The 27983-nt window shown below is 37.8% G+C and overlaps 1 protein-coding gene across 2 annotated transcripts in view; it reads right to left on the bottom strand.

The window, feature by feature from the left end:
- Positions 1–27983, bottom strand: part of GAS2 (growth arrest specific 2) — a 463160-nt gene that overhangs the window by 145391 nt on the left and 289786 nt on the right. For both annotated transcript variants that reach the window (XM_053720381.1, XM_053720382.1), the window contains one exon: positions 23385–23492. In XM_053720381.1, coding sequence (XP_053576356.1) covers positions 23385–23492 — 108 coding nt within the window. The remainder of the gene's footprint in view (positions 1–23384; positions 23493–27983) is intronic.

Here is a 27983-nt window from a genome sequence, read left to right as displayed (position 1 = left end):
AATAAAGAAATAGATCTTGCAGCAGTTTTCTAATTTAATTTATAGGGGCCAAAATTTTCAATAGTTGTTCTCTGGGATTTGGTATTAATGTTAATAAGGACAAAAGTGTTATTTATATTTATTTGTTAGCAGATTTATTTACTATTTTTCACATATTTTGTATATGGCATTAAGAGTAGTATTAAATGTATTTCTGTCTTATGAATTAACAATTTTTTTTATAAAAGTAATTTAAATTAGGTGATTTATATGTCTAAATGAGAGAAGTAAAGGAATAGTACAAACATGTGTTTTATGTAAGATCAAAGAAATTGCATTATGCACATATGTAAACTATGTGTGTTTTCATATTTTATACTGTATATCTAATGCTCGTTGGATATTCCTCTATCAAACCAAACTTGGCCAGTAATAATCTTATCCCAGGCGTCAAGTGGAGTGATAGGAAATATCCCAGAGCAGAGAAAGTTTGTAAAATGAGGTAAGCAGTACTCACAGTAGGCAGGGGAGTCCTTAGTGACAATAGGAAGGAAATCTGGCAGTATAGCAGTACAGGGTAAAGCAATAGAAGGACCAGGAACAAACAGGAGTCAGCAGCAAAGGGAAATCCAACAGAATACCAGTTCAGGGGTAAACCAATAGAATGGTCAGACAAGCAGAGTTAAGCAGCAGTATATCAATCCAGAAGTTTAGGGGTTAGGCAGGCAGAGTGGTAAAACAAGCAGAGTTCAGCAGCAGTATATCAATCCAACAGTTTAGGGGTTAACAGGCAGAGTGGTCAGACAAGCAGAGTTCAACAGCAGTATATCAATCCAACAGTTTAGGGGCTAACAGGCAGAGTGGTCAGACAAGCAGAGTTCAACACTGTCGCGAATAGTTCGCCGGCGAATTGTTCCCAGCGAACATAGCATGTTCGCGTTCGCCGCGGCGGGCGAACATATGCAATGTTTGATCCACCCCCTATTCTTTATCATTGAGTAAACTTTGACCCTCTACCTCACAGTCAGAAGACACATTACAGCCAATCAGCAGCAGACCCTCCCTCCCAGACCCTCCCACCTCCTGGACAGCATCCATTTTAGATTCATTTGGAAGCTGTATTCTTAGTGAGAGGAGGGACAGTGTAGCTGCTGCTGATTTAATAGGGAAATCGATAGCTAGGCTAGTGTATTCAGTGTTCACTACAGTCCTGAAGGACTCATCTGATCTCTGCTGTAAGGACAGCACCCCAAAAAGCTCTTTTAAGGGCTAGAATATCAGTCTGCTTTTTTTTTTCCCTGTGTAATCGAATTGCAGTTGCCTGCCTGCCAGCGTGTGTGTCAGGCTCACAGCATATACTGTGCCCACTTGCCCAGTGCCACCACTCATATCTGGTGTAACAGTAGTGTACATTTAAAAAAAACAACACTTTTTTGACTGTGAAATAATAGCAGACAGCTGCCAGTACCCAAGATGGTCACCAATAAGGCAGATGGGGAGGGTTAGAGAGCTGTTTTGCGGGAATCAGGGAGGTTGATGGCTAAGGGGGGATGCTAAACCACAGCATATGTAAATATGCTAAAAAAAATGTAAACATTTTTAAAAACCTTTTATTTTAGTACTGGCAGACTTTCTGCCAGTACTTAAGATGGCGGGGACAATTGTGGGGTGGGGGAGGGAAGGGAGCTGTTTGGGAGGGATCAGGGGGTCTGATGTGTCAGGTGGGAGGCTGATCTCTACACTAAAGCTAAAATTAACCCTGCAAGCTCCCTACAAACTACCTAATTAACCCCTTCACTGCTAGCCATAATACACGTGTGATGCGCAGCAGCATTTAGCGGCCTTCTAATTACCAGAAAACAACGCCAAAGTCATATATGTCTGCTATTTCTGAACAAAGGGGATCCCAGAGAAGCATTTACAACCATTTGTACCATAATTGCACAAGCGGTTTGTAAATAATTTCAGTGAGAAACCTAAAATTGCGAAAAAAATTGTTTTTTTTAAATTTGATCGCATTTGGAGGTAAAATGGTGGTATGAAATATACCAAAATGGGCCTAGATCAATACTTTGGGTTGTCTACTACACTACACTGAAGATAAAATTAACTCTACCAGCTGCCTACATGCTCCCTAATTAACCCCTTCACTGCTGGGCATAAAAAAACGTGTTGTGCGCAGTGGCATTTAGCAGCCTTCTAATTACCAAAAAGCAACGCCAAAGCCATATAAGTCTGCTATAATGGCATGTCTGGCAAACAGTGTTGGGGCAAGGGTCCATCTGACCACTGATACCTGGTCTGCAAAGCATGGTCAGGGCAGGTATATCACCTACACTGCGCACTGTGAAGCGGGTGTAACCCTTACACTACCTGATCGATACAACATCATACCTGATGTTTTAAAGCACGTTATTCCAAACAATTTAGGAATGTTAGGTGATTTATGCCCTTTATGGATTAAAACCAGACTCTGCATCAACTATGTAATTTTCCATGGGAGTTTTGCCATGGATCCCCCTCCGGCATGCCACAGTCCAGGTGTTAGTCCCCTTGAAACAACTTTTCCATCACTATTGTGGCCAGAAAGAGTCCCTGTGGGTTTTAAAATTCGCCTGCCTATTGAAGTCTATGGCGGTTCGCCCGGTTCACGGAACTTAATTTTTAGGTTTGCGACATCACTATTCAACAGCAGTATATCAATCCAACAGTTTAGGGGCTAACAGGCAGAGTGGTCAGACAAGCAGAGTTCAACAGCAGTATATCAATCCAACAGTTTAGGGGCTAGCAGGCAGAGTGGTCAGACAAGCAGAGTTCAACAGCAGTATATCAATCCAAAAGTTTAGGGGCTAACAGGCAGAGTGGTCAGACACGCAGAGTTCATCAGCAGTATATCAATCCTACAGTTTAGGGGCTAACAGGCAGAGTGGTCAGACAAGCAGAGTTCATCAGCAGTATATCAATCCTACAGTTTAGGGGCTAACAGGCAGGAGTTTTGCCATGGATCCCCCTCCGGCATGCCACAGTCCAGGTGTTAGTCCCCTTGCAACAACTTTTCCATCACTATTGTGGCCAGAAAGAGTCCCTGTGGGTTTTAAAATTCACCTGCCTATTGAAGTCTATGGCGGTTCGCCTGGTTTGCGGAACTTAATTTTTAGGTTCGCGACATCACTATTCAACAGCAGTATATCAATCCAACAGTTTAGGGGCTAACAGGCAGAGTGGTCAGACAAGCAGAGTTCATCAGCAGTATATCAATCCTACAGTTTAAGGGTTAACAGGCAGAGTGGTTAGACAAGCAGAGTTCAGCAGCAGTATATCAATCCAGCATACAGTAACATTAACACCCAGGAGCACACTAGGTAACACCTATACTTGGGCAGTGCATGCAAGCACTGCAGGTACTTACATAGGTGGTGATTTGCGGCAAGGATGACACACAGGTGTACAGAGGAGCAGCATCCAGGATAGAGAGGCAATGTGTGGCGATGATGTCATAACCGCACACAAGCACCGCCTACGTCTATGGCAACAGCCATAGCAACGAGTCACCACCGTGACAGTATAGCCTGCACTGACCAGCATGTGAAGACACCCCCTGGTTTCGATCGTGATGAAAACATTAAAATCTGAGTGAGAGAAGGAACTGGGCAAGTACTAATGCAGCATGGGGTCCTGTAAAATGTGTAAGGCAACGCCAACACAGTGGCTTCGTATAGTTGTTTTCAAGAAAGATTCAGTGGATACTTGTTTACTAGTGATTCAGGTCTGCTGGAAAACTCCTTTTTCTGTCTTTTATCAGAAAGACTGTGAGGAGAACTGACTCTGATGATGATATCTGTGATACAATAATAAGAACCTGTTATGCACACCTGGGCTCTAACAAGGTATTTTGAGTGTTTAAAAACACAAGATTAAATGTTGAAGATGAGATTTTAAATACTGCAGAGGTTTTTTTTTTCTACCTACGTTTGTTTTTTTCCTTTGCTTTCAGTGATTATCAGGATAATATATATATATATATATATATATATATATATATATATATATATACAATTATCTATTCAACAATAGATTTAATTATGTAATCAATGCAAAAATCAGCCTGAGAACACAATACAGATGAATGTTTTAGATTATATTAGCTGTTTAAATATTGAAAAAAAAATAGTAGTGCCCATCCATACTGTAACCTAAATTTTATTCTTTGCCGAGGCCAATCAAAGACTGATTAAATTAAAGAAAAAAAAGTGTAAAAATAAACAATTAGACTAATATATTACTACACATAAATAAGCATTTCATAGTAGAAACTTAAAGGGACATGAACCCAAATTTATTATTTAATGATTCAGATAGTGCATCCAATTTTAAGCAACTTTCTAATTTACTCCTATTATCAATTTCTCTTTGTTCTATTGCTATCTTTATTTGAAAAAGAAGGCATCCAAGCTAAGGAGCCAGCCAATTTTTGGTTCAGAACCCTGGAAAGCACTTTTTTATTGGTGGATGAATTTATCCACCAATCAGCAAGAACAACCCAGGTTGTTTGCCAAAAATGGGCTGGCATCTAAACTTACATTCCGAGAATGAAGAAAAATGAGATAATAGGAGTAAATTAGAAAGTTGCTTAAATTGCATGCTCTATCTGAATCACAAAATACATTTTTTGGTTCAGTGTCCCTTTAAGATGCTCAATGTATCTTCAAATATGTTATACAGCTGTAATCAAAATTATTCAACCTACTTTCAAATCAGGTTTATTGTCAAAATTATCAGACTTTCAGCTGTTTGCAATGAACAAATCAAACAAAAGCAATTGAAATAGCTCAACACAATGAATGATTCAAATGGTTTCCTCAAATTCAATTTAAAATGCAACTTTTAATGAATTTTGCAGTCTTAGGGACCGATTTATTAAACCCTGAATGGAGCTTGATGCCCCTGTTTTAGCACAAGCCTTCAGGCTCGCCGAAAACAGAAGTTATGAATAGGGATGGGCGAATGTGTAAATTTTCGAATTTCGAGTGTAGAACGAATGTTATTATCGAAATTCGAATTATAAATCCGAATGTTGATAAGAACGAATATTCTTAAAAATTCTATAATCGAATGTTATTTACAGTTTTCAAATGTCACTTTAGAATTCGAATGTTTTTAATTATATCGAATGTCCACATTCGAAATTTCGAATTTAACATTCTATTTAACAAATACTATTCAGAAGTTCAATAGTTCATGTGGTAGGGCGGGAATCTAGTAAAATGATACATAATAGCTACAAATATATAATTTTTAATGTTTCTATATAGAATATTGCATAATTCGAATATTATATTTAAAGAAAGCATTAGAAATACTAATACAAACTAAATTCAAATTTTTCGAAAAGAATATTTTCTAATGTAATCATAATATTGGAAACCGAACATTCGAAAATCGAATGTTAGAATGTGATGTATACATTCGAAATTCAATTCGAACGAACGAATGTGTTAAAATTCGTGCCGTTTTTTCGAATGTTGCGAAACGTTCACCCATCCCTAGTTATGAAGCAGTGGTCTAAAGACCTCTGCTTCGTAACTTGTCTGCCTGCTCTGAGGTGACAGACAGAAATCAACCCGATCGAATACGATTGGGTTTAATGACACCCCTGCTAGTGGCCGATTGGCCTTGAATCTGCAGGGGGCAGCATTGCACCAGCAGTTCACAAGAACTGCTGGTGCAATGATAAATGCTGATAACGTATGCTGTCGGCATTTATCAATGTGCAGCGGACATGATACGCTATATCGTATCATGTCCGCTCGCACATTAATAAATATACCCCTTAAAATTATTCAATCCCCTGAATAAAATCCCTCACAACAGCACAAATATGCAAAACAGGTGTTGTCTCAAGCACAACTGATGCAACTAATCAAGGGCTTCATTAGTTGCACCAGGTGTGCTTGAGCTAGAACACATGAAATACCTGAACTGAAAGTACTGCGTGGGTGGGTAAAGGCCCACATAGCTGGGCCAAAACGCGTTGACAAGCAGCTGGTAAGCTCTTTTCCAATTTTCTAACATTAGTTTGGACAATCTTGTACGTTATTTTTATATTTTTTTTTAAATATTTTTATTGAGGAACGAAAATAAACAGAAAAAGTTTGACAGAAAAGGCAATACATAAATGCTGAAGTTATACAGTTTGTGCTGTCAAATAACAAAAATCAGCGAGAGCATATGATTGTTGCCACACCTTTTAGCAATTACAGTAATATATGTGACACAAAATAAAAAGGACAGAATATCTTTGTCAAGTAGTGTGGCTATATATCAATATGCAATACTTCCTCGTTTTTCATTTTATAATTAGAAAAGATACAGTCTCATGCATCACATAACAAAAGAAAGAATAAGAAAGAACAATAGAGTCAACTGATAAGCTTGTATCTTAACTTCTGGACTTCCAGTGTTTCCCAGTCATACAGGTCAGCTCCTCGTTTTGGGCTTGAGTTAGATCTATCTCAGGATATATTTCATAAGTCAAAATGAGTAATTCTGTTTACTTAGTTGGTATTGGCATGTAATAGTGCTAAATACTCAAGGTTGTGGACATGTGCAGGAGCATTACAACTGGATGAAACATAGAAACATAGAAACATAGATATTGACGGCAGATAAGAGCCATAGGCCCAGCAAGTCTGCCCCACCTTACCTAACAGTATAAACTTATCTAGTTCGTAGGATAGCCCTATGCTTGTCCCATGCATTTTTAAAGTCCCCCACAGTGTTTGTTGCTACTACCTCTTGAGGAAGTTTATTCCATAAATCAATCACTCTTTCTGTAAAGAAGTGCTTCCTCAAATTACTCCTGAATCTACTACCCTTTAGCTTGAGCTCATGACCCCTTGTTCTTGAATTTTCCATTTTATGTAAAATACCCACAGCCTCAGTTTTACTAAACCCTTTAATGTACTTGAAAGTTGCTATCATATCACCTCTTTCCCTTCTCTCCTCTAAGCTATACATATTTAGGTCATTGAGCCTATCCTGGTAAGTTTTATTTTTTAGACCATGTACCATTTTGGTAGCCCTCCTTTGCACAGATTCAAGTTTGTTAATATCCTTCTGAAGATATGGCCTCCAGAACTGCACACAATACTCAAGATGAGGCCTAACTAATGATCTATAAAGTGGCATAAGAACCTTACTATTTCTGCTGCAAATACCTCTACCAATACATCCAAGCATTCTGCTAGCCTTACTCGCTGCCTTACTACATTGTTTACTAAGTTTTAAATCATCTGAAATAATAATTCCCAAGTCCTGTTCCTCGTCTGTAACAGTCAGTAAAGTGTCATTGAGTCTGTAATTAACATTTGGATTTTTCTTCCCTAAATGCATTATTTTACACTTTGCTGTGTTAAACTTTAGATCCCAGTCGTTTGTCCAATCCTCCAATTGTTGTATATCACTTCTCATTTTGTCTACCCCCCCTGGAACATCCACTCTGTTGCAAATTTTTGTATCATCTGCAAAGAGACATACTTTCCCCTGTAGCCCTTTGCTGATATCGCAGATAAATATGTTAAACAAAACAGGCCCCAGAACTGACCCCTGAGGAACACCACTAGTAACAGCCCCCTCTGCTGAATGAACTCCATTTACTAAGACACTTTGTTTTCTGTCCTTAAGCCAGCATTCCACCCAGTTCACAATTTTTGAATCTAGACCAAGGAGATATAGTTTGTGAATAAGTTTATTGTGTGGGACGGTGTCAAATGCTTTGCTGAAATCTAGATATGCTACATCAACTGCTCCTCCCTTGTCTAATACTTTTGTTACATAATCAAAGAAGTCAATTAGATTAGTCTGACATGATCTCCCTGAAGTAAAACCATGCTGATTTTGGTCCTCTAAATTGTTTGTCTTTATGTAAGTCATAATTCTTTCCTTTAAGAGGCTTTCCATTAATTTCCCTACTACTGAAGTTAAACTAACTGGCCTGTAGTTGCCAGATTCTTCTCTACTGCCCTTTTTATGAAGAGGTATTACATTTGCTATTCTCCAATCATCTGGGACAGCTCCTGTTAATAGTGACTGATTAAACAGATCAGTTAATGGGACAGTTAGCACTGAACGAAGTTCTTTTAAAACCCTTGGATGAATATTATCAGGACCCACTGCCTTTGTAACATTTATTTTTGATAATGCTAACAAAACCTCATCCTCTGTAAAAAGATTACTGTTAAGCTTGTTTCTATTTTGCATAGCATCCCTTAATGTAGACATTGTATCTTCACAATCTTTAGTGAAAACAGAACAGAAGTAATCATTGAGACAGTCTGCAATCTGCTTATCTCCTTCTATTATTCTACCATCAACTGATTTCAATTTTACTATTCCTACCTTATTTTTTCTTCTTTCACTGATATATCTAAAGAAGGTTTTGTCCCCATGTTTTACTGACTGTGCTATCTTCTCTTCTGCATGAGCTTTAACCTTCCTAATTAACTGCTTAGTCTTTTTTTTGTTGGAGTCTCCATATTTTCATATCATCATCTGCTTGTGTGTGTCTGTAATTTTTATAAGCTATCTTTTTTGTCTTTACAGCATGTGCTACTTCTTTGGAAAACCAAATTGGTTTCCGCTTTCTTTTACTTTTACAGACATGTCTAATACAGTGTGCGGTTGCATCTAAAATGGCACCTTTCACAAATTCCCACTGTTCTTGAACCCCTGTAATAAGATTTTTCCCCTTTAAATAGTTTTTTAGGTATTCTCCCATTAATGAAAAATCTGCCGTCCTAAAGTCTAAAACTTTTGTTTTAGTCTGGGTGTACAGTTCCTGAACATGAATACTAAACCAAACAGATTGATGATCACTGGATCCTAAGTTCTCACCTACAGACACATCTGAAACTGTATCACTGTTTGTAAGTATTAGATCTAATATAGCTTCCTTACGAGTTGGTTCCTTGACTAATTGTTCAAGTGATTCCCCTAGCAGAGATTCAAGAATATACCTGCTTCTAGCCGATCTAGCAGAAGGAATCTTCCAGTCTATATCTGGCAAATTAAAGTCCCCCAGTACTATAACCTTACCCTTCATGGTCATTTTGGTTATTTCATCTAATAACAGATTGTCCAGTTTTTCATCCTGCAATGGAGGCCTATATACAACCCCTATTCTAAAAACATTTTTATCTCCAATTTCCAAAGTCACCCAAATACTTTCCACCTCATCATTTGTTCCTACAATTTCAGTAACCTTTATATTTTCATTTACATACAAAGCAACTCCTCCACCTTTCTTTCCTACTCTGTTCTTTTTAAATAACCTGTATCCAGGTATGACTATGTCCCAGTCATGCAAATCATTGTACCATGTTTCTGTTATAGCTACTAAATCCAAGTTGTCCCTAGTCATTATTGAAATGAGTTCAGGTAATTTATTTCCTAAGCTTCGAGCATTTGTGCTCATGGCACGAAGAATTTTTCTACTAGAATTTCTAGAATTGTTACTTGGAAGGGTAAGGGAGCAAGGGGGGGAGAAAAAAAAAAGTATTAATTCCTCTCTCTCTCCTCCCTCCCCATCTCCCCCTTGCCTTTTCAGGGGTCTCTTAGTGGGCAATGTTTGCATGTGATCTAATACTGAATAATTCCCTGGTATCTATGAGCACTGCAATGCACTCCATTTGCTCCAAATTTCATGAAAAAGCTCTAGCTTGTTTAGGCATCTAAATGCAAATTCCTCCATCTGTCTAATGTGGTCAATTATATCTATTATTTTTTTGGGTGAGGGAGGGGTGATTTGCTTCCAATCTCTGGCTATAGCCAGCTTAGTAGCCATGAGGACGTACAGGGCAAGATGTTTGTCTGCTTCAGACAGAACCGGAAACTGCTGATGTAGAAGAGTTACTGAAGGAGTCGGACAAAGAATTATGCCTAGTGAATTAAGAACATTGAATGCAAATCCCCAGGTCTTCCTAATTATGGGACAGTCCCACCAGATATGAACCTGAGTTCCTAAACGGCCACAATTGCGCCAGCATAGTGGGGAGGCCTGTTGATAATATTTGTTCAGTGTAACTGGCACAAAGTGCCACCTAGTGGTGATCTTATAGTAGAGTTCCCACAGTGTTGCACTATGCAGTATTTTCCTCGCAATAATGAGTTCTCTAAGCCATAATGTAATCTCAAAAGTCACGTTGAGTTCCTTCTCCCAAGCTTTGTATTGGCTGTGCTTAGTTTTGTCTGAAGGAGCTACCAATAGATTATAGTGAAAGGAGAAAGATCCTTTGAGTAATTTGCCTAGGTTCCATCTTTGTTCCCATTTAGTAAGAGGTCTTATGTGTTGCCCTGAGAGTCCCCACGCCTTGAGAATACTCGCCAGTCTGATAAGTTCAAAGGTCAGGGATGAAGGTATGGAGAGCTTAGCCTTGACCTCTTCAAATGACAAAAGGAGGTCTTTATCATAAAGGGTTGTAACTGGCTCATCAGCGGCCTCCAGCCAAAGGCTAAAATGTGTTTCAGGCATAGAAATCAGAATATGCCTTATTCTATAGAGGGAGGAGGGATGTGGTGCGACGGATTCCATATTTTTTCTGGTATCCCAGTGCATTAGGGTATTCAGAATGAGAGGGTGTACAATTTGTAGAGATCTACGTATATGTACCGGTATCCAAGGGAGGTCTTGTAGTAGGAGAGCTCCCGGGAGTAGAGACTGCTCCACTTCGTACCACCTGGGCTTGTCGCCTTTAATGCTCCAACCTACCATATGGGCCAGTCGTGCAGCATCATGGTATATTAAGACGCTAGGGTAGGCCAGTCCTCCTCTGTCAATGGGTTGCTGAATTGTCACAGTAGCAATTCTGGGTCTACCTCCCTTCCAAACATAATTGGAAATTAGACTCTGCAATTTATTTAGTATAGGTCTCGGGACCGACAGAGTTATGCACCTAAAAAGGTAAGTGATCTTAGGGATGAGCGACATTTTGACCGCCGCAATTCTCCCTGTCCACGAGAATTCTCTGAATTCCCAGCTTTCCAGTAACTTTTTAAATTCTTGGATACGATCCGTGTAATTTTTTTGGATCATAGTTTCCGGAATTGGGCTCAGGTGAATACCTAAATGTTTCACCGAAGTCGCCAACCAGTGAAAATCATATTTTCTTTGTAAGGGTTTCAACTCTGACTCAGGAATGTTAACGTGTAACACTTCAGTTTTAGTGTAGTTCAATTTATAAAAACTACATTTAGAGAAAATATCTAGGCAATTAAAAACAGCCGGTAAGGATGTAGATGGAGATGTGAGTAGCAGGGTGACGTCGTCAGCAAACAACGCAATCTTGTGTACTGAACTTCCAAAGTCAATGCCTACTATATTGGGGTTCGCTCTTATCAACTGAGCCAGGGGTTCAATAGTCAATGCAAATAACATCGGGGAGAGTGGGCATCCCTGTCTTGTTCCGTTAAGGATGTCAAACGGGTCAGACTGGAAACCAACTCCATTAATCCTTGCTGTAGGCACCGAGTATAAAACCCTAACCGCTTTGACAAATTGAGGGGGAATCCCAAAAGCCTCCAAAACACACCAGAGATAATCCCATCTGACCCTGTCAAACGCCTTTTCAGCGTCTAACGACAGGGCCAGCAGGGGGACCCCCTGTTGCTTAGCTTCATATAGAATATTAAACAATCTTCTGGTGTTGTCTGGGCCCTCTCGACTTGGGATAAAGCCCACTTGATCTGGATGGACTAATTTACACATGACTTTAGCTAATCTATTAGCAAGAATTTTGGAGTATAGTTTTGTGTCCGAGTTTATCAGAGAAATTGGTCTGTAGTTCTGACACAGACTAGAGTCCTTTCCCGGTTTTAAAATTGTGATGATATCTGCCTCTAAGAATTCACTTAGACATATTCCAGAGCTCATAAAGGAGTTGAAGACGTTATTTTATTTTTACAGGACATTATCAATAATGGAGGACTAAGACCAATAGAATAACCATCACAAGATTTTCACCATCAGGATCATCACGACACTTCTCACCAGCAGGAAATAAATATACTACACCACGAAACTTCTCACCACTAGGAAACAAGTTTGTGTTTATCTTTTTTGTGCTTTTGCTCTTAGATTATAACTTTTAGCAGGATTGTGACACATATATTTATTATTTTTTGGATATCACTAATTTTTTGACACTGTGGGGGGTAGTTATCAAGCCGTCAACCTCAGATACGCTGGAATTACGCAGCGTATTTGTGGCGAGGCTGATTCGCCTTAGTTATCAAAGGCTAGAGACCGGCAAAAGTAGAATTTTGTGACGTAAACTTTGATCCGCCGGACTCAGTCCGACACAGATCGATTCTTACGTCACTCCAGATGTTCCGCACACAAGTACGGCACAATCTGACTACTTTTGCTAGTTATCAAAAAACTAGCAGGTACGCTCGTCACTTTTACGGCCCAGCGTACCTGGTTTTCAATCCGCCACCCTGGAGGCAGCGGATCCCATAGGAATCAATGGGAGTCTGACCATAGCGAAAGTACAAGTTCGCTGCTGACAGACATCCCATTGATTTCTATGGGAGCTGTCTACACCTAACACCCTAACATGTACCCCAAGTCTAAACACCTCTAATCTGTCCCCCCCTACACCGCCGCAACTAAATAAAATGATTAACCCCTAAACTGCCACTCCCGGAGCCCACCGCAAGCTACTCTATACCTATTAACCCCTAAACCGCCGCTCCCTGACCCTGCTGCAACTATAATAAGTGTATTAACCCCTAAACCGCCGCTCCCTGACCCTGCCGCAACCTATATTAAATTTATTAACCCCTATCCTGCCCCCCCTACACCGTCGCCACCTATAATAAATTTATTAACCCCTATCCTGCCCCCCACTACACCGCCGCCACTGTAATAAAATTATTAACCCCTAAACCTAAGTCTAACCCTAACACCCCACTAACTTAAATATTAAATAAATCTAAATAATATTTCTATTATTAACTAAGTTAATCCTATTTAAAACTAAATACTTACCTATAAAATAAACCCTAATATAGCTACAATATAAATAATAATTATATTGTAGCTATCTTAGGATTTATTTTTATTTTACAGGTACCTTTCAATTTATTTTAACTAGGTACAATAGCTATTAAATAGTTATTAACTATTTAATAGCTTACCTAGCTAAAATAAAGAGAAATGTACCTGTAAAATAAAAACTAACCTAAGTTACAATTACACCTAACACTATACTACACTTAAATAAATTATTCATATTTAAAACTAAATACTTACCTGTAAAATAAACCCTAATATAGCTACAATATAAATAATAATTATATTGTAGCTATCTTAGGATTTATTTTTATTTTACAGGTAACTTTGTATTTATTTTAGCTAGTTAGAATAGTTATTAAATAGTTATTAACTATTTAATAACTACCTAGCTAAAAGAAATACAAAATTACCTGTAAAATAAATTCTAACCTAAGTTACAATTAAACCTAACACTACACTATCATTAAATAAATTAAATAAACTACCTACAAATAACTACAATTAAATACAATTACATAAACTAACTAAAGTACAAAAAATAAAAAAGCTGAGTTACAAAAAATAAAAAAAATAAGTTACAAACATTTAAAAAAATATTACAACAATTTTAAGCTACTTACACCTAATCTAAGCCCCCTAATAAAATAACAACCCCCCCAAAATAAAAAAATGCCCACCCTATTCTACATTAAAAAAGTTCAAAGCTCTTTTACCTTACCAGCCCTTAAAAGGGCCTTTTGTGGGGGCATGCCCCAAAGAGTTCAGCTCTTTTGACTGTAAAAGAAAAATACAACCCTCCCCTAACATTAAAACCCACCACCCACATACCCCTAATCTAACCCAAACCCCCCTTAAAATAACCTAACACTAATCCCCTGAAGATCATCCTACCTTTAGTTGTCTTCACCCAGCCGAGCCACCGATGGAACTGAAGAGGACATACGGACCGGCAGAAGTTATCATCCAAGGGGCGCTGAAGAAATCTTCCATCCGATGAAGTGATCCTCCAAGCGGCTCTGAAGAAATCTTCCATCCGGGCAAGGTCATCTTCCAAGAGGCGCTGAAGAAGTCTTCTATCCGGGCGAGGTCATCTTCGAAGCCGGGTCCTGAATCTTCATCCCGCCGACGCGGAACATCCTTCTTTCCCGACGGACTACCGATGAATGAAGGCTCCTTTAAGGGACGTCATCCAAGATGGCGTCCCTTCAATTCCGATTGGCTGATAGGATTCTATCAGCCAATCGGAATTAAGGTAGGAAAAATCTGATTGGCTGATGGAATCAGCCAATCAGATTCAAGTTCAAGTTCAATCCAATTGGCTGATCCAATCAGCCAATCAGATTGAGCTCACATTCTATTGGCTGATAGTTAATAATAGAAATATTATTTAGAAAGATTTATTTAATTAATATTTAAGTTAGGGGGGTGTTAGGGTTAGGGTTAGGGTTAGACTTAGGTTTAGGGGTTAATAATTTTATTACAGTGGCGGCGGTGTAGTGGGGGGCAGGATAGGGGTTAATAAATTTATTATAGGTGGCGACGGTGTAGGGGGGGCAGGATAGGGTTAATAAATTTAATATAGGTTGCGGCGGGTTCAGGGAATGGCGGTTTAGGGGTTAATACATTTATAAGACTTGCGGCGGGGTCTAGGAGCGGCGGTTTAGGGGTTAATACATTTATAAGACTTGCGGCGGGGTCTAGGAGCGGCGGTTTAGGGGTTAATACATTTATAAGACTTGCGGCAGGGTCTAGGAGCGGCGGTTTAGGGGTTAGTAACTAGGGGGTAGAACAGTGTAGTTTAGTGTGGTTGCTTAGTGACAGGCTAGCAAGAAAGCTGTCAAACAGCCGAAGAGCAGCGAGATCGGATGTGTGATAACTCTCACAGTCCGCTGCTCATCACCCCGCGGCTTTTTGTCAGCTTTATTTGATAACTTAGGCGTATTTTTTCAGGTCCGCGGCGGCAAAGGTAGGCGAGCTTAGGCGGGCGTATTGGGCCGGCGAAGGCAGGAAAGTTGACACGTTGATAACTACCCCCCTAACTGTCATTTATTTTTTGAAACCATCTGTTATAGTTTGACACCACTGAGTTCCTTTGACACCCACTATTTTTTGATATTCACTATTTTTCGACAACCATTGTTTTTTCTGTTGTTTTTTCACACATTGCTACAGTTTTTAATTTTTTATTTTTAATTTTTTAATTTTTTCACTTTTTTCACACCGTAACACGTGTGGTCCAGTTTCCTCTGAAACACACATATGTGCTGTGAGTCCCATTGTAGAACATAGACCAATACTAGCCCAGAGGTTTATGTATTTCACTGTTAGCTAGGTGGATCCACCGGTATATTTGTATCATTGTTTTATTGCAACCTAATATTTTTTATTGCATGCTATTACATATTGTATATTTTTAATTCTATATTTTTAATTCTCTGTTTTTAATATTTTAATACTTTGACCTATATTAAACTACATGTATGCTTACTACTCAAGTATAGATAGAAATTAGATTTATTGCACCTGCCTTTGGCGCTTCCAACACCCTACTACCTAAATACCTGAACTGACTAGGGGTTTGTTTGACTGCATGTTAGAAAGAAAGAAAGTCAAAAGAATGGTCCAAAAACTTAAGAGCTCATCGCCCTTCACAAACAAAGAACAGGATAGTGAAGGCACTGAATGTTCCTAGAGACATCATTGGAAGTTAAAGGAACAGTGGTTACACTATCTGACCATTCAGAAAAAGTAAGCTATCAGTGGCTGCAACCAGATTTCTGAGAAGACAGGTTGAGAAAAACCCTTGAGTGACTGCAAAAGACCTGCAGCAAGACTTGGTGGCAACAGGAGCTGAGGTTTCAGTTTGCACAGTAAGGTGCGTACTAAATGAAGAAGGTTTCCATGGCAGAACCCCAAGATGTAAACCACTACTGACCCAAAAGCTTCCATATGCTCAAAGTCATATAAATAAGCCACAGAAGTTTTGGGATTCTGTTCTGTGGAGCGATGAAACAAAACTGGAACTTTTCAGCCCTATGGATCAGCGGTATGTCTGGAGGAAGAAGAATGAAGCATACACTGAAAAGCACACACTGTCTACAGTTAAGCAATGTAGTGGCTCGGTAATGCTGTGGGGCTGCTTTGTATCTTTTGACACTGGAAACCTGCAGTGTGTTGCAGGCTAGATGGAATTATTGAAGTATCAGGAAATCCTAGGAGAAAACATCATGCCGTCTGTGAGGAAGCTAGAGCTTGGGCATCATTGGGCCTTCCAACAGGACAATGATCCCAAGCATACCTCAAATTTCACTAAAGCTTGGTTGCAGAAGAAGTCCTGGAAGATCCTACAGTGGTCATCACAGTCAAAGGAAATCCAAGAAAATTACTGAACTGGAGGTCATTGCTCATGAGGAATGGGCAAAGATTCCTCAGGAATGCTGCCAGAAGCTGGTGTCTGGCTATGCATATCATTTGCACCAGGTCATAACAGCAAAAGGGTGCTCTGCTAAGTACTAAAGATGCTTGCATTGAAGGGGTTGAATAATATTGAGACTGCAGAATTCATTAAAAGTTGCATTTTAAGTTGAATTTGGGGAAACCACTTGAAGCATTCGTTGTCTTGAGCTAGTTCAATTGCTTTTGTTTGATTTGTTCATTGCAAACAGCTAAAAGTCTGCATATTTTGACAATAAACCTGATTTGCAATGGGGGTTGAATAATGTTGATTACAAACTTTCTTGATTCAGATAGGGCATGCAATTTTAAACAACTTTCCAATTTACTTTTATCATCAAATTTGCTTTTTCTCTTGTATACTATGTTGAAAGCTAAACCTAGGTAGGCTCATATGCTAATTTCAAAGCCATTGAAGGCTGCCTCTTATCTCAGGGCATTTTGACAGTTTTAGAGGGCATTATTTCATGTGTGCCATATAAATTACATTGTGCTCATGCACATGGAGTTACCTAGGAGTCAGCACTGATTAGCTAAAATGCGTGTCTGTGAAAAGAACTAAAATAAGGGGCAGTCTGCAGAGACTTAGATACAAGGTAATCACAGAGGTAAAAAGTATATTATTATAACTGTGTTAAATAATGCAAAACTGGGAAATAGGTAATAAAGGGATTATCTATCTTTTTAAACAATAAAAATTCTGGAGTAGACTGTCCCTTTAAAAAATAAATCCTTGCTTGGCTATGTAAAAAGCTTTAAAGGTCGTGTCAGGCTCATGCCCTGTTATGCTCCAAAAAAGAAATGCATCTTATGAGTCAATAATCATCAGGCACAATCATGTGTGTTCCAATCAATGGTTACATCTTTATATGGAGTGGCACAATAATTGTCCTTGAGCACAATTTTGTTTATGACGTGTTTAATCACATAGTTAAACAACACAATTTGGTTTAATTTAAAGTGTTCTAATTTGAATACAGCCTTATATTTTTATACTAGAAGTACTCTTTAATATAGAAACCTACTTTTTATTTTACACGGATCTGGCAGTAACCACTAAAACATGGTCACTTTCAGATGTCAATGCAGATGCACTGCTATTGCTTGCTTGCACATTAGCAATGATTGCTGGTGGCATCCATCTTTGAATGGACCTTCAGTACTTAAAGGAGATATATCTGGCTGAAGTAAGTAGTGCGAGTGATGTGCAAAGAGCTGATGACAAAGCTGGAGGATATCTGGGTTCTGGAAGCTGCAAGGTAAGTCCCATTGCCACCATGACCTACAGAACATTAAAAAAAAAGGAACGGGACCCTTAACCTTTATTTTTGCACATGGGCCCATGGGTTGTGAATCCATCCATGTTTTATCTGCATTTGACTGATATGGATGACATTCTCCTCTTGTAACATATCCTCCCTTTCATTTTATTTATTCTATCCTTTAATTATACTCCTATTTTTATATCTCCCATAAACCTTTTTCCCATACCAATAAGACCAACAAACAACAGTAGCTTTGGTTCTCTCCTTTAGAGTATTCAGTTTAATTTTACACAAGCTACAGATGACTGAGAATAATGATGTTCAAACACACAGCTGGTGTCAGAAGAGAATGAGAGTTGGGGTAAGTAGGATATATCTGAGTTTATAGAGGCTGAGCGGTAGTGATTACAAGAGATCATTTACAGCTCATATAAAGCCCTGAGATCTTGAACAGAAGAAACTAATGAGAATACTGTATACACTTGAGGAGAAAAAAAATGACTAAAGGAGTCCAAAGTAACATCATCATTAAAACAATATACAAATATTACATTTAATTCTTAATGGAAAATTAACTTACTTTTTTCTACTGGAATGGTAAAAAAGGGATTTATTTTATATAGATAAGAAGGAAGCAGAGCTCTTGATTAATTTGAGCCAAGACATTCATGTTAAAGGATTACTGACCTGTAGGTTCACATCTAATCAGTGTACACATTTGTGTTTGAAATATGTCTACAGTAATAAACAGACTTTTGTAGTCAATATTCTTAATGTATGGAAAACGCAACCAGGAGCTCATAATACAATAAATATGGTAATTCCTTCATCAGTATTCTGCTGTTGTCTTGATGCATAGAAAGATATCTTATTGTTTGTACTTGTAAAGTATATTTACATCACAAATGGGCTACAGTTTGCTGTAAAAATCGTTAATTGCTGACTTGCCCTTTAATAGTTAATGTAAGGTTAAAAAAAATTTTGTATTTCTTAAGCAATCCCAGAAACAGATTTTGTTAGTATTGCTGATAATAATATATACTGATAATGGTAATATTTGTTTAAAGGGAGATACAAGTACACATAGAAAATGCACTAAGTTAGAACATTTATTATGGAATCATTGCTTTTATATAACCATGTGATTAACCCCTGCTGAGGAGTTAAACACATAGTTAAAGCCAACTCAAGAGCAGCAATTCACTAGCTGGGACCTCACATCAGGTGAGCCTTTTAGAAGAGGCATACATGTGTAGCCAGTGCCACTAAATGATACAACCGGAACAAAGTAAATTTGATAAATGTAAATAATGAAAGTAGTATTTTAATGTGCAATGCATCAGATGAACATTACTAAAGCTCATGTTGTGTTAGGAGCAAGACAGTCAGCTAATAGAGAAAGTAAATAGATGGTTAATCTATTGCACCATTTGTCTTCCTATATTTGATGTGATTATAGTGGTTGGCATTGTATCTGTCTAATAGGATATGGTTTGCCCATTAGGTGACTTTAAAGGGACACTCAAGTTGGAATAAACTTTTATGATTCAGACAGAGCATACAGTTTAAGACACTTTCCAATTTACTCCCAAAATCCATTTATTAATGTGCGGACGTACATGATCCGATATAGCAAAGGCCTTAGGACTGCTGCTTCTTAACTTCCACTTCAGCCGGAACTGACGCGGAGTGGGTCTGAGGCAGCATCCGCTGTTTCTTAAATAAACCCCCATGTATCAAATTTTGCTCAGTCTTTTTATATACACACTTTCTGGGGGGGGGGGGGGAGATACTTCTGAGCATGCGCCCAAGCATACATGGTATACATATACTAGTCTGTTATTGGGTGATGTCTGTCACATGATACAGGAGCCAGAAACTGGGAGAAAAAATAAATTTGTCAGAATTTTTTTTTTTTTCTGCTTATTTGAAATTCAGAGTAGGTATTAAATTATTGTCTTTTTATTATGCACTTGCTAATTATGACATTCTACAAATCTTGCTATATTTACACTTTTACAAACCATCTGAGTTTCAACAGTGAGTAACATCACCAAGGGCGTTAATAGGATAAAGGTCATCATAAAAAAGATCAGTGAGCTAATGTAACATCTTGCAAAACAGTTATCATCCAGACAACTAGAAATATAACTACCAAAATGTAAAAGCTTTCATATTGAGCACTATTTTATTTGTACCAGAAGAGAGAATGCATATCTTAGCAAAATCTGTAATAAACATTTGTACAATGGAATAAATATCAAACATATTAAGCAAGAAAAAATAATCTAAATTGTTAGTGAGAGAATATAATTAATTTGCCATTCTCAATAATTCAATTATTTTTTCAATTTACTATAACCAATGGCTCTGATAAAATAAAGTTGATTAAGTCACATATAGCTAGAAATATTTACTCACTATAAAACAGTGATCAGATTATCAAAACTCTTGCATGAACTATACAACATTAAAAGACTGTGAATAAACACTTAGGCCTCGATTTATCAAAGTCTGGCGGCTCTCCGTATACAGCATTGCACCAGCAGGCTCGCCAGAAACACGGGGCATCAAGCTTCATTCGGAGCTTGATAGATATGCCCCTATAAGTCAACACAACAATCTTAAAGTCAACCCAAAAATTATTCTTACTTATTTATATTTTGTAATTAATGATTTTTACAGCAAACTGTAGCCCATTTGTGATGTAAATATACTTTACAAGTAAAAACACTTACTTGTCCTTCTCCGGCTGTTTTGAAATGGCCGCCTGACCCCGCCTTTCCCGTAGCTAATACAATATATAGAGAGAGTGATGTGAACTAGTAACACATCACGCCCTTAGGGGGCGCTTCCTTGTTATATGTAATCACAAAAAAATGAGATATACTAGTGGATATCTCTTAGTAAGGGGTTAAACAAGAATGTACTAGATGTGATTACTGCAGTAATCAGATGGCAATGCAAAATACAGATAATGTGAAACATAAAAAATATAAATAAAAATAAATTCTAAATAAAAATAAAAATAAAACACAATCCCAAAGAACCTATAAAATATAAAAGTCTATATATCCTTGGTGATCCAAACGTGGAGGTAGCACTCTGTCAAAGGATGGCAATCCTGGTGTACAGAATCTGGAAAAGAGTAAAACACAGAGGCGCCAACATGGCCTAATATCGCCAGTGAAATGGAGAACAGCAGCACAGATGAATAGGATACTCACAAACAAAAAGCACCCAGCTGGTGCATGTGTAGCAGGCTGAAACTTTGCAGTGGTCCAGCACACTGTGTCCTTGGCACAAAGGCAAATGGATATCCTCAGAGGGCCCAAATATCAAATACCGGAATTCAAAAAGCCACCTCTGTGTTCGGAAGCTGCTTCCGTGGAATTCGGTCACGTAGTGTAGTAGGTAGCCAATAAAAGGAGCGGATTGCCGCTTAATTGTTCCCCAACAGTTTCTTTGCTAAATCAGATAGTTCAGAGTGCTCTGATATATTTGCTTTTAGGTTGCAGACTTTTCATCCTTACATCGACATGTTTCAGCTATAACATCTTAGATGATCTAAAGCTCTTCACTCCGAGATTATTTAAAGGACCTCTCTTGCTGACTTTGGTGCATCGGGTTGATTTCTGTCTGCCATAACTGGACTAGTTATGGAGCAGCGGTCTTTAGACCATTGCTTCATAACTTCTGTTTCCGGCAAGATTGAAGGCTCGCCGGAAACAAGGGGCATCACGCTCCATACGGAGCTTGATAAATTGACCCCATAGAATCATACACAAGAAACATTTTTTTAAATAAAAAGGAGAAATAACAAAAACCTTATAAATTTTTAGCTTAGGTATTTGCGCCAGGGAGATTGTAAGGAAAAGATGGTCACTCACTCTGTTGATACACAGCCTCCCATGTAAAATAAACAACTTGTATTGTTAGACACAGCATTTTATACCTGTTTCTCTGATATCAAATTGCTTTACCCAATCTTCCTACAGAGAGGCCAGAAATATCCACTCCCCTCTTTTTATGACATGTATTTGGCTGAAGTTATAGAACACCTTATAACTTCTGTTTTACATATTCATATACCTATATAAGCCATTTCCCAGTGACATTATGATAATTAGTTTGGTACCAAATATTACATGGTTGTCATATTTTCATCATCTAGTGTCATAATATGGTTAAAAGCATTTCTTAAATTGTACTAGTGTCCTCTGATTGACCTTATCTAGCTCTGGGTAGAGGGTACTGCTTTTTGTTTCTTGTGCTGACATTTTTACTTACTTGATGCATCAATCGATATGCAATAACATTTGGTCAAGTAGAACTTAGAAACTATTTATTAGGAATTCTGGTTTATCTAAGGGAAAGCACAGTAACATATTTCTTCTGAAAAAAAAACAAATGTTTTTATCACACAAGCTAAAGAAAATTAACCCATTAGCATCTAAATCATAAGGTATTCATGACAGACCCCCTTAATGAAAAAACGGTTCATTACGCATGCACAAAAAACGTGCACAAGCAGGATCAACACAGATTAAATTGCATGTTCTATCTGAATCATGGAAGCTGTATTTTTCTTTCATGATTCAGATAGAGCATACAATTTTAAACAACTTTCTAATTTACTTCTATTGTCAAATTTTCTTTAGTTCGTTATCCTTTGTTGAAAAGCAGGAAGGTACGTTCAGGAGCATGCACGTGTCTGCAGTACTATTTGGCAGCAGTTTTGCAACTGTTATATATATAATGTTATACATTAGCAGGTACACTAGATGGCAGCACTATTTCCTGTAGCATGCTCCTGTGCTGGGTATAGATGTTGGCTGCTTTACCCAATGCAAGAGCATGCTACATGTAGTTCAATGGGACGTATCCACTGTGATTTGACAATGCAACCATGATGCGCTGTTGAAAAAAACAGAAGAGCAGAAGAGACTGGCAAGGAAGGAAGTACGGGTTTGGGGGTTTAAATCTTTAAAAACTTTTTTTTTCTTTTGCAGGTGTCGCTAGGGTAATGTTACATAATTCGGCACAAAGTGCATTCATTTGAATGTTGACTGGCCCATTAAGATATATTTTTAAATATAAACAAATATATGCACTATAATTACGGATACATAGTTTCTTCATGATATAAGAAGCATTTAGGGCAGATAAAGTAAATTATTTTATTTACACCCTAGCTGGCATCACAGAACAAATATTAAATCTAACACAAATCTGCTAACAAGACGTAATGCACCAAAAATTTGGCAAAGCACAAGTTATACCTTGTTAGTGATTCAATAGCCATTTGTAATTTAATAAAGAACTTCATGCTCTGCTGTCACTCACATAAGGAATTATTTATTTCACCTGAGTGAAAACAAATATCAATGAATGTTGAAATATATTTACTAAAGGAAATAGGTGAACACTTTAATATGAAACACACTGCTAATTAACCGTTAGCTATCCGGACTAGTAAATGTATCACAGAAGTAAAAAAAAAAAAAAAAAAAATTCTCTGTTCAAGAAAGGAAACTACATTTTAGTATGTATGTTGAGTATCTTGTGAGCAATACATTTATTATGCCAAGTGCATAAGATAAAAAAAGATGTACCCTTATGAAGAGGATCTTTTCTCCAACTTTATATCTTCCTTGAGAAAGGCGTTCCACACAAAACTTACTGGGGCATTTACAAGGGGGATCTTCAGAAATATGTTGAACCTACCAACAAAAATAAATAAATAAAAAAGAATATTCAGATCCATTAAACAATATCTTTGTAGATTAGACTTGTACAGCACTGAGTAATTTATTTAGGAAGAATCAATCCGGAAAAATATTCGGAAACATTTGTTTTACGGAACATTCGTGTGCAGCACTATTTGGTATTAGGTTTGTTTAAAATGAGCCAAATACAGTGCTATAGGAGAAGGGATCTGCTGCACTAATAACGGCCATGGAGACTAAGTGGATTAGCACGGCTCCCCAGGTCGCTAAAGGTAAGTAACCCATGTCATTTAAAGAATAACAAATATACTCATGAATTGAGCGCTTCTCTCTTTTTATTTATGCAAATTATTACTCTTAGGGAAGTCTCCCTATGCATGATGCGGGAATCCAGACGTGGACCCATTGCTCAGTGTGCCTAGAGGGATATGGCTGAACCTCACTGACGAGACCCACAATAGGCCAAAACGTACGTCTGGGGTTTTGCTGTTTCTCTTGTTCAGAGAGGGATTGCCTGGTATTTCGGGGCTAGACTGTACTGTTAAGTCAGGATCAGACTAATATGCTACAGGAAAGTTCTTCTCTGTGAAAGGCACATGTTGAGAAAAAAGAGGATGCTTATTGGGTGGTAACTAGCCATAGAAGAAGCTATTATGCTATTTTTCATTCCCAGGTTGAGCGTTTCGCTCTTTTCATTCATACTCATGAATTATGTTTGTTATTCTTTAAATTAGTTAGTGCATTTGTTGACATTTGTAATGAAACAAATGCACATCCCTAATGTAGATGTGTGGTTCAAAACATAAGTATCCTTGTATTCACAAAAATAGAGTTTAATGAGACTGTAGTTTGTCATTCACAGAATGGACTTAACCAGACAATGTAATATTATTATTTTATTTGGCTATTCACATTGAAGGGTTTGTCTTAGTCTCACTGCATATGCATGTATGTATGGGGCTGGAAAATACCACTAGTCCTGGACAAATAAAAATATGTGGGGGATTTTCCCTTATCTTTAACATTGAGAGAATTAGTGTATTCTTCCCTCTGGACAAGCACCTTTTAGTATCCTGACTAGTAAACTATATTACTATGTTTCCACCTCTGGGTGTGTGTATGTACTGTATATGATATGGTATGTATATGAAATGTATATATAATATCTTCAATGAGACCAAGCGACTTCCAGCAATTACTGTAATGGAACAAAAAAAAAATCATAAAAAAAACCTTTGAGGTACAGTGGGGCAAAAAAGTATTTAGTCAGCCACCAATTGTGCAAGTTCTCCCACTTAAGAAGATGAGAGAGGCCTGTAATTGTCATCATAGGTATACCTCAACTATGAGAGACAAAATGTGGAAACAAATCCAGACAATCACATTGTCTGATTTGGAAATAATTTATTTGCATATTATGGTGGAAAATAAGTATTTGGTCAATATCAAAAGTTCATCTCAATACTTTGTTATATATCCTTTGTTGGCAATGACAGAGGTCAAACGTTTTCTGTAAGTCTTCACAAGGTTGTCACACACTGTTGCTGGTATGTTGGCCCATTCCTGCATGCAGATCTCTTCTAGAGCAGTTGTTTTGGGGCTGTCGCTGAGCAACACAGACTTTCAACTCTCTCCAAAGGTTTTCTATGGGGTTGAGATCTGGAGACTGGCTAGGCCACTCCAGGACCTTGAAATGCTTCTTACGAAGCCACTCCTTCATTGCCCGGGCGGTGTGTTTGGGATCATTTTCATGCTGAAAGACCCAGCCACGTTTCATCTTCAATGCCCTTGCTGATGGAAGGAGGTTTGCACTCAAAATCTCACGATACATGGCCCCATTCATTCTTTCATGTACACGGATCAGTCACCCTGTTCCCTTTGCAGAGAAACAGTCCCAAAGCATGATGTTGCCACCCCCATGCTTCACATTAGGTATGGTGTTCTTTGGTTGCAACTCAGCATTCTCTCTCCTCCAAACACGACGAGTTGTGTTTCTACCAAACAGTTCTACTTTGGTTTCATCTGACCATATGACATTCTCCCAATCCACTTCTGGATCATCCAAATGCTCTCTAGCATACTTCAGATGGGCCCAGACATGTACTGGCTTAAGCAGGGGGACACGTCTGGCATTGCAGGAGTCCCTGGCGGCGTAGTGTGTTACTGATGGTAGCCTTTGTTACGTAGGTCCCAGCTCTCTGCAGGTTATTCACTATGTCCCCCCGTGTGGTTCTGGGATGTTTGATCACCGTTCTTGTGATCATTTTGACCCCACGGGGTGAGATCTTGCATGGAGCCCCAGATCGAGGGAGATTATCAATGGTCTTGTATGTCTTCATTTTCAATTATTGCTTCCACAGTTGATTTCTTCACACCAAGCTGCTTGCATATTGCAGATTCAGCCTTCCCAGCCTGGTGCAGGTCTACAATTTTGTTTCCTGCGTCCTTCGACAGCTCTTTGGTCTTCACCATAGTGGAGTTTGAGGTTGTGGACAGGTGTCTTTTATACTGATAACAAGTTCAAACAGGTGCCATTAATACAGGTAATGATTGGAGGACAGAGGAGCCTCTTAAAGAAGAAGATACAGGTCTGTGAGAGCAAGAAATCTTGGTTGTTTGTAGGTGACCAAATACTTATTTTCCACCATAATATGCAAATAAATTCTTTCCAAATCAGACAATGTGATTATCTGGATTTGTTTCCACACTTTGTCTCTCATAGTTGAGGTACAGCTATGATGAAAATTACAGGCCTCTCTCATCTTCTTAAGTGGGAGAACTTGCACAATTGGTGGCTGACTAAATACTTTTTTGTCCCACTGTATATGTCCACAAGAATAATATTTTACTGAGTGATTAGGGTTAGAAGCACAAAAAAATATATATTTTTAGGTCTGTGAGAAACAGCTCAGATGGTAGTAAGAGCTCTACCATTTCTTTATCCTTTGACTACAATGTTGCACCACACCAGTTTTTATTGCTCTAACACAATTCTTACTATTGTATTATACAATTTTCTCTGTCATAGACTTTCTAGATTATTATATATATATATATATATATATATATATATATATATATATATATATATATATATTAATGAGTTCTCTGTTTTCACAGTCTTTACATTGCTTTGTGTTTTTAAATACTATTATTAGATTATGTTTCAAGAACTTCAAAATCCATTAGATTGTTTTGTGTAATAACAATTTTAAAGGGATTTAAAACCCTTATTTTTGACGATCCATAGAATGTACAATTTAAAAACAAACCAAAAAACTTTCCTATTAATTTGTTATTTTGATATTATTTGTTGAAGAGTATATCTTTGTAAACTCATGAGCATGTACATATGTAGAGCACTATATGGCAGCAGTTTTTCATCAATGCTTTTAACTAAATTGTGCAAACATTTATGCCATATAGTTAAGCTATGGGTCATAAAGAAAATGTATTTACCTAGCAGGAAACTATGTGAAATATCTTTCTAGGTTTATTGATTATTTTTTCCATGCTGAGTGTCAAATAATTGTCAAATCATTGTATTATAAAGTAAAATGTTTTAAAAGTATATAATAATTTCATAATTTCTGAAGTGCAATTCTGAATCACAACATTAATTTGGTGCCAGCAATGTGTTGTTCTGTTATATATTATTCAAGGCCAAAACTGAATACTGAAAGATGAGCTGTAAAATATATATTGCTAAATGCATCCAGGAACTGTTCTATAACTGGTCTAGTTGGGACTAAGGGGAATTTAACAGGGATGGGCATAAAGATGTTTTAAATAGATGTTAAACTTTGGACAAAACAATGGTAACTACTCACTATACCATTATTTCCATCCTATGGCTGCAGCTCTCTTCAGAGTTATTTTCTCTATTTTAACCCTTTGCATGTGCTACTTGGTGAAGGTCCACATTTTTATACTGGGCACCAGCATATTAGTAACATAGTAGATGAGGTTGAAAAAAGACCGAAGTCCATCGAGTTCAACCTATACAAATCTAAAATATATACAAAAAGCTCCAGTTAACCTTAAATAATCCCACTAAAAGGTGACTCATTTAATACTAGCAATCATATCCATGAATTTTGTTTATAGACAGAAATGTATCCAAATATTTTTTAAATGTATCTAGGGTATTGGCATTCACTACCTCCTTTGGTAATGAGTTCCACAATTTTATTGCTCTTACAGTGAAAAAAACTTTTCCGTTGCAGGAGATTAAATCTCCTTTCCTCCAGCCTTAAATTGTGACCTCTGGTCACAAACAATTTTCTTGGAATAAACAGAGCTTCTGCCATCTCTGTATATGGGCCTTGAATATATTTATATAAAGCAATCATGTCACCTCTTAAGCACCTTTTTTCTTAAGAAAACAGACCCAGTTTGAAGATATTGAAGCTCACAAATATTTGCACCATGTGAGAGAAGTAGTATACATGCACAGACCAAATATGCAGCTTTTTCACAGCTACT

This window comes from Bombina bombina, chromosome 7 (genome assembly GCF_027579735.1).
Source record: "Bombina bombina isolate aBomBom1 chromosome 7, aBomBom1.pri, whole genome shotgun sequence".
NCBI classification, from domain to species: Eukaryota; Metazoa; Chordata; class Amphibia; order Anura; family Bombinatoridae; genus Bombina; species Bombina bombina.
Note: the sequence above shows the minus strand (reverse complement) of the source record. Positions and strands in the feature narration are given on the sequence as shown.